Raw genomic sequence first — 8098 nt, 5'->3', positions numbered from 1 at the left:
CAGGACGGAGGGGACGTTCTCTGTAGATTTTCTCTTTTAAATGTTAGGCCTTGGGGTGAGATTACCTATCCTAAATTAAGATTTTTAAAAGACGATGCTGGCCACTGGGTGGAAAATGGAACCCAGGGTGTCTACGGCGCATTCCAGGGCATGATGCGAGAATGAAACTGGGCTGTTAGGTTTCCACGGGCATGAGGTGAGGAATTAACTAAGATGGGCCCTGAGCGTGGTGGGTGCAGCGGCCGGGGGAGGGCTGGTCTGGGAAGGGCACTCTGTCGTGCAGCTACAGGATGTTATATGGAGTGGGGACTGGGGAAGGGAATAAAAGGGTAGAGAGTTAGGGACCCACGCAACTTTGCCTCTAGCAGAATTTGACATAGCTCCAGCCTGAGGCACCCGGAATTCCTTGGCCCTCCCTGAACATAACCACACAGGCTTTATGCGTGGAGTGTGGGAAGTGGGCAGTGAGGGACGGCGGCAGGTGCGAGAAGAACTCTCCAGCAGGACTCAGGAGCTCTGGGCTCTGGGATGTAAATCAAAGCACCGTGCCTCAAAGGGAGGCACCCATGGGATGTCTCAGCCTCTCACTCTCAGTTGGCTAGCAAATGGACAGAGATGCACTAACGTGGCACGTTCTGGAAAAGCAGCTCTTGGCTTCTGCAGATGGGGTATCTCGGGCTGTGAAAGGGGGCCTCCGGAGGGATGGTTTGCTCAACTTTAAATAAAGGCGGCAGCAAAGTAAATCAAAAGGCGTCAGCCCTCCCGCCCTCCTGCAGCAGGTATTTTCCCGGCTGCTGCTGCCCCCTGCTGACAGAATCAGGACATCGCGGCCTCCGTGCCCCGCCGAGGCCACAGCTCAGGCCTCCACTTTGCATTCCCGGCGCACAGAAGGTGAGTCAGTCCCATTTCCTCTGCCCTTTATTGAGATGGCCACCGCCAAGCACTGCATCAGCGAAGACATAAACAACCAGGCCCACGTGAACAGTGGAAAAAAGAACAGCAAAGGTCATTACCAAATGAAGGCAGTGCACCAGATGCGACAGTGCATTATAGGAAACTGTAAAACAGAACTGCACCACCGCATTATAAATGCCCCTCCAGGGAGTCATGGCCACCGCAGTGGCTGTTCCCTGAGTCTCACCACATGTCAGGCGTGCTGGGGACCCCTTGCATGTGACGACTCTTCTAAGCCTCAAAGCGCCTACCGGAGCAGATGGGAGGAGACTGAGACACAGAGGAGAGGTGGCAAGACAAGGATTCAAGCCCAGGAAGCCCGATTCCCATGGTCTTGCAGATTTCAAGTGCAAAATCAATATCCTTTATTCAGTGGGTTCATGCATCTAAATCAGTGCTTCTCATCCATGGAAGATTTTGCCCCCCAGGGGACATTTGGCAATGTCCAGGGACAATTTTGGTGGTCTCAGCAAGGGAGCTTGCTCTGGCATCTAGTGGGCAGAGGACAGAGATGCTGTCAAACATCTATATTGCTCAGGACAGCCCCCATAACTAAGAATACTTCACCCCTAAATGTCAATAGTGCCGAGGTAGGGAAACCCTGATCTCTCTCTATATATAATTTCTACAAATCTACTAGCACTCTCTTTTTGGCATTGCCTCTGACATGAGGACATTTGAGCAAATCTGCTTTAATGTGTGAAAGGTATTCTTCTTGAGAATTCATGCAGAATAACTCTCAATTATTTAATTTCCCCTAAACCTCCTATTTACCCAACTGTTGGATTGCATCCAACAATTCTGCTACTACACCCTATGAATGACAGGGCTGTGATGGGGCCCAGGCAGAAGGAGAACCCCCTGGCTGTCACGGCACAGTGGCGAAGGGGCTTGGGCCCTGCAGTGGGGACGATCGGCCCTGGCGTTGTGCGTGGAATGTTGCTGTTGTCCCCAGCAGGAAGCCACGGCTCATCCGCATGCTGCTCTTCAGGGATGTCTGGACGTGTTCAGCCCCAGGATGATTGAACAATTCCTGGGAACAACTTGTCAGCAGCTGCCCCTCCACTCCCCTCTTACCCAAAGCCCCAGTAATCAACCCCAACAGTCTAGTCCCTGGCTTTGGGAAGCAGGGCTGTTAACCCTTCCTCTTCCACATATGGGTGTAACTGGGGGTGCAGGCTGGGGGTGGGAGAGGACCCAGGATCAGGTCGCCCCATATGAATGGTCATTGCACACCTCCCAGCAGTAAGCCCATTGCCTGCCCAAAAATTGGTATTCAAGAGTTGGTGCTTATTGAATGAATGAATACACAACCGGAAGGGTAAAGTCTATGAGAGTCATTCATTCATTCAAAAGTATTTACTGGTTCATTCAAAAGTATTTACTGGGTGCCTCACCATGCTGGGGACTGTCCTAGATACTGGGTGAACAAAAGAGACCAAGTGTTGGTTCTCATGACAATTACCTTCTGGTGGAGGGCGACAGATACCATACAAATAAACTAATAAATATGGAATATAGGTGGCCGTCTGCATCCACTGGTTCCACATCTCTGGATTCAACCAAATGCACATTGCAAACATTTGGGGAAAAGAAATTAAAAAATAAAAAAAATACAAATAAAATACAGTATACCAATATTTCCATAGTATTTCCATTTTATTAGTTACTGGAAGTAATCTAGAGGTGACTTAAAGTATACAGGAGGATGTGTGTAGGTTTTGTGCAAATATTACACCATTTTACGTAGAGAACTTGAGTAGCCCTGGATTTTTATATCCGTGGTTACCAATGCCCCGCGGATACAGAGGGACAGACTGTGTAATCTCTGGCAGTAGTGAACGCTACAAAGAAAATAAAGTAAGTCAAGGAGATTGAGACTGACAGATTGGGGGCAATGCTTAAATTGTGTGTTTGGGAGGGCTCCCCGAAGGCATGACATTTGAGCTGAGATCCGAAGATCATGAAGGAAAATCATACAGCTTCATTGGGAACAGTGCATACAAAGACCCTGAGGTGGGAACGTTCCCAAAGAGCTTGAGAAACAGTAAAATGGTTCAACAGAGTAGATAAAGGTGGGTTCTGGCATTGGCTAAGAAAAGCAGTTCTCAACATGAGCATCTGTTGGAGTCACCAAGAGGGCTTATGGGGTTGCATGTTTCTGGTGGAGGAGGGGGGAGCCGTTTATCTTAGGGTTGGAATGTTTCTGATTGGAGATGTCATTTGTGGTTTATGGTCATTTTGACATTAGCCCTTAGGTTGATGCCCTTTGGGTTGGATTTAGGCAGTTTTTGATCAAGGGGAACTTTAAAATGGCGGCGCTTCTCCAAGTTGGCGATGCCCCTGCTCTGTCATTACCCACCTTGCAAAATGAAGGAACCGAGGCTTCAGAGGCTGCCCCGATGTGTGTCTGTGTCTTAGCTAAGTGGAGCTGCCTCAGGAGGGTGAGGCACTGAATGGGGCCCCTTACGGGATTAACAGGGTCACTCATGGTGAACAGGTTGACCTGGAGGGGAGCTGGCAAGAGGCAGGCAGAAGATCAGAAAGAGACTTTTTGCTCACCGGACCTGGGGTGTCTGAGACAGACTCACGTGATGTCACCAAAGAAGAAAAGCAGTTACGGAGAATGAAGGAGAAACAGACCTTTGCTGTAACACCAGGAATGAATTCCAAGGAAAGAACATTTCAGACAACTTGCATTTACTCCGGATTTGCGGCTGAAACCATCAGTCATTCATAGAGTGTGTGTTTATTCCCCAGCACAAGGCTGGCGGCCGCCCTAAGATGGAGAGTGGCAGAGAGGTGGAATGTTCTAGGCGTCTGGAGGGAATGTGGAACTTTCACGCAGGCACCTTTGCCGAGAGGCTGCTCTTCCCTTCAGCATCAGCCATCAGAGATCCCAGCGGCCCCAAAAGAGTGACAACAGGGGTACCTTCGGCCAATCAATGACAGTGATGATAAACCAAATCTGTCCAGATAAGCTTCCGCTCTCCCATCCACCCCACAATCATGTATGCACCTACTATGTCCCAGGCACTTACAGGTTTCTCTCCTTCCATCCCCACAACCACCCCATGAGGCGGGTTCTCCTAGGCCCATCCTGAGAGGCTGAGGGATGAGATGACTTGCCCAGGTCAGGGAGATGGCAGTGATTTGGGTCTTTGACCCCCAACCACGTGAAAGAGGCACCCCCAACCCGGTAAACGCGTACAGAGAGCCTTCCTGGGTGACGGGCAACAAGGTAAGTGATGCATTCTCTTTTTGCAGAGAGTAAATGGACTAAGAGGAAAATACGACCTCAAGTTTCCGAGTCTCACGACTCAGCCCCATCGAAGTGTACTTGTTCTCCCTTTGTTCACAAACATCACTTTAAACACCTTCATATTTTAGATTTTAACGCTTATAACACTTTTGGGCTTTTAAGATTAGATTTCCCTGCGGGATGCGGGGCAAGGACTGAACTTCTCGATGCACTGTAATAGCCGCGTTGTGCAGAATCCGGGAACCGGGGAAGCCGCCAGAACCGCTGCGAAGTCAAACGAAGTCAGAACGGCCTCTACTGCCGCGGCCTGGCCCACTGCGCAGGCGCCATTCCAGACAGTCTAGCGCCCAACCTGCCCCATTGTAGGCGAACCCACTTCTAGAAGGACAGCGGGAGTGGCGAATCCCCATTCAACCCGAAGACGGGTCAAGCCAGGCTCTGACCAATCAGAAAGCTTCTTTTATCACCGCTTCTGGCTGCTTGACGTGGAGGCTTCTTTATCTCGGGACTCTGGAGCGCAGCGGGGGCGGGATATAAAGCTGACTGACGTCAATAGCAACCACTCGTCAAGCAGAATGGACTTGAAGAACAGATAATCCTACGAGTTGCATCTCAAGAAAAGGCTGTTATCCCAACTCCTTACTCCCATTGGATTTTTGCGAGCCCTCGAGGGTGAGAGCTTTTGGCGGCAGCCAATCGAGGGTCAGCGAGGAGGAGGAGGCGGAGCAGGTGGGCTATGGTTACCTAGAGAGTGCGTTAGGTACTGTACTTGTGGCCGGAGGAGAGCCGAGTCGTCTTTCCCTGATCCCGCTGGGTAGGGCTGTGCTGAGGGGCTGGGCGGGGAGCACAGACCGTGTCCGCTCTCTTGCACCTTTTCAGACTGCCGTGTCGGGCCTCGAGCCGGGCCCACCTGGAGCCCTCCCCTGCCTACCCGCCCCCAGCGCCCGATTTTCGCCCTCAGCCCAGAAGGGCCGGGCTCGGTCATCCCCAGTCCCGTCGCGGCCACTGGCCCTTGAGATCAGCCCTCCCCACCTTCCCGTCCCAGGCCAGCCCAGGGCCCGAAGCCCACCCACCCGCGCCTCTAGCAGCCGCTCTTGTGCTCTGGGTACGGCTCGCGGGAGTGTTGGTTACCATGGTGAAGCTGGCAGCCAAATGCATCCTGGCAGGTGAGTCTGAAAATTTGCGTTTGAATACGGTGGTCTCTGGAGTCCAGAGCCTTCATAATTCATCCAAAGCTTTTGTTCACCTAAATTGCCTACCCTCTTTTCCTTTCTCTCTGCCAAAGGCGAGTTACTGCAATTACTGATACAGTAAGTTACATTAGGCGCGGAAGAATGATCTGCCAGAGCACTTCGCAGCTCCAGTGGATTTTCCCCTGCTCCCTGTCACGTACTCTGAGACCACCTTTACCAGTTGAGCCGACTCGTTAAAAAATCACTGGTTAAAACTCTGGAGGAGCAGACTTGATAAAACAAAACAAACAAAACTTAAGCAAACCTTGAGTGCTTTAGCTAAACATTTACTGTACCCCAAAGTTAGGCATCAGTGACTTTGGTAGTCTTTACTATGGAATTTTTTTTCTCTGACCTCACCCCCTCTGATAATGGTGACCTGCGTGTAGTGACCAGAGTTTGCAAAAGGCACTTGTGTATTGTCTTTAAGACCCAAAGTTACTGTGCTGCCCCTCTCCAAGAAAGGCATAAATGTTGAGACTCCCAAAGGCAGGAATCTTTGTTTTGTTGACTGATACATCCCAAGCATCCAGAACAATGCCTGGAACATAGTGGGTACTCAATAAATACTTTCAGAATGGATGAATATATGGCATGCACATTTGTAGTGTGCCCCTTGTATCACTCTGCACATTTAGAAAAACAATAGCTTGGATTATAGACTACGAAACACATATGCATGTTACTGAGTCCTTACTGCATGTGAGGCACACATATTTCATGTAATCGTCTCACCATAGCACACTGGGCTAGGTACTGGATTGTTCTTTTTTTTTTTTTTTTTTTTTTTGAGACAGAGTCTCATGCTGTCACCCAGGTTGGAGGGCAGTGGCGCGATCTCGGCTTACTACAACCTCCACCTCCCTGGTTCAAGCAATTCCCCTGCCTCAGTCTCCCGAGTAGCTGGGATTACAGGCACGCACCACCATGCCCGGCTAATTTTTTTTTTTTTTTTTTTGTATTTTTAATAGAGACGGGGTTTCACCATGTTGGCCAGACTGGTCTCGAACTTCTGACCTCAGGCGATCCACCCGTCTCAGCCTCGCAAAGTGTTGGGATTGCAGGCATGCGCCACCGCACCTGGCCAGGTACTGGATGGTTCTGATCTTACTGAGGCACTGAGAGATGTCAGCCAAGGTCACCCCTAGTGAAACTCCTAGGCAGGATTTCGGCCCCTCGATCTGCCCAACTCCAAAACTTGTAACTCATGTTTCTGTTCAAACCTGTGACCTTTCCAGGCTTCCCTGGCCAGCTCAGGAAAGAAGTGGTGAGAAATTATATAGAGAAAAGATGTCTTTTAAAAAAATTCCCCTCTTCCAGACTGAGAATAAATTATGATATTTTTAATGGCTTTTATAATTTGAAAATAAAAGGGTCACACAGAAAGATGACTGACAGTAGTAACTGAATCATATTGGAGCAAAATAAATTAATGGTTCTCAGGAGAGTCTCCAGTTTCCAGAACACCAGAGGAGGCAGTGTTGTGTAACAAAAGTAATTTTGCCTGTTCCTCTTATTGGCTGTGTCATCTTGGACAAAGCACTTTTTTGAGCTTTAATTTCCTTATGGATAAGGTGGGAACATTATTTTCTGAAGTTACATTTTGTTTTAAATGGGCTTCTCTCTGTGTTCTTTTTAAATTCGGTTTTCATCATGGAGCTAACTTAATGAGCACTTTGGGTGTATCAGCTCTGTGCTAGACCCTCAGTACAGGGGGTCTCACTGAATCCTCATAGCAACCCTGGAGAATTGGTCTTATTGCCATCTTCATTTACAGATGAGGCAACTGAGGCCCAGAAAAATGAGAACGTTTGCCTTGGGTCACAGAGCTGGAAGCGGCAGAGCAGTATGATGCAGACCCTGGGTCCTAGTCTGATTTCCAGGGCTTTAGCCTAAGCTACACTGTCCTCAAGCTGTGCTCCTCTGTGCCTTTTTTTTTTTTTTTTTAAGATGGAATTTCACTCTCGTAGCCCAAGCTGGAGTGCAATGGCACAGTCTCAGCTCACTGCAACCTCTGCCTCCCGGGTTCAAGCGATTCTCCTGCCTCAGCCTCCCGAGTAGCTGGGATTACAGGCGCCCACCACCATGCCCAGCTAATTTTTTTTGTATTTTTTAGTGGAGACGGGGTTTCACCATGTTAGCCAGGCTGGTCTTGAACTCCTGACCTCAGGTGATCCGTCCGCCTCAGCCTCCCAAAGTGCTGGGATTACAGGCATGAGCCACTGCGCCCGGCCCTTTTTTTTTTCTTTTGGCGTAATTTCACTCTGTCTCCCAGGCTGGAGTGCAATGGTGCACAATCTTAGCTCACCGCAACTTCCGCCTCCTGACTCAGCCTCCCACGCAGCTGGGGTTACAGGCACACGCCACCATGCCCAGTTAATTTTTGTATTTTTAGTAGAGATGGGGTTTCGCCATGCTGGTCAGGCTGGTCTCGAACTCCAGACCTCAAGTGAACCGCCCGCCTCAGCCTCCCAAAATGCTGGGATTACAGGCATGAGCCACCCACTGTGCCCGGCCTCTTTGTGCCCTTCTTTACCCCAACTCCCTTGGGCAGTTCTCTCACTTGAGTGCGGCCACTGCCTAATTAATGGCTCCTGAACTCCAGCCTGCGCCTCAATCTGCAGCCTCTTTTTTTTTTTTTTTTTTTTTT

The 8098-nt window shown here is 49.7% G+C and overlaps 1 protein-coding gene across 4 annotated transcripts in view; it reads left to right on the top strand.

Annotated features, from left to right (window-relative positions):
• The first annotated feature begins 4927 nt into the window (after positions 1-4927).
• IFT27 (intraflagellar transport 27) overlaps positions 4928-8098 on the top strand; it is an 18939-nt gene continuing 15768 nt past the window's right edge. For 2 of the 4 annotated variants that reach the window (XM_017856885.1, XM_017856884.1), the window contains exon 1: positions 5294-5382. Coding sequence is in view for 1 of the 4 variants with exons in the window: in XM_017856887.1 (XP_017712376.1) it covers positions 5349-5382 (34 nt within the window). In the remaining 3 variants the exon portion in view is untranslated. Of the gene's footprint in view, positions 5383-8098 lie in introns of all 4 variants that reach the window. The other 2 variants (XM_017856887.1, XM_017856886.1) reach the window with 2 other exon arrangements.

This window comes from Rhinopithecus bieti, unplaced genomic scaffold (assembly GCF_001698545.2).
Source record: "Rhinopithecus bieti isolate Rb0 unplaced genomic scaffold, ASM169854v2 scaffold_42532, whole genome shotgun sequence".
In the NCBI taxonomy this organism is placed as follows: Eukaryota; Metazoa; Chordata; class Mammalia; order Primates; family Cercopithecidae; genus Rhinopithecus; species Rhinopithecus bieti.
Note: the sequence above shows the minus strand (reverse complement) of the source record. Positions and strands in the feature narration are given on the sequence as shown.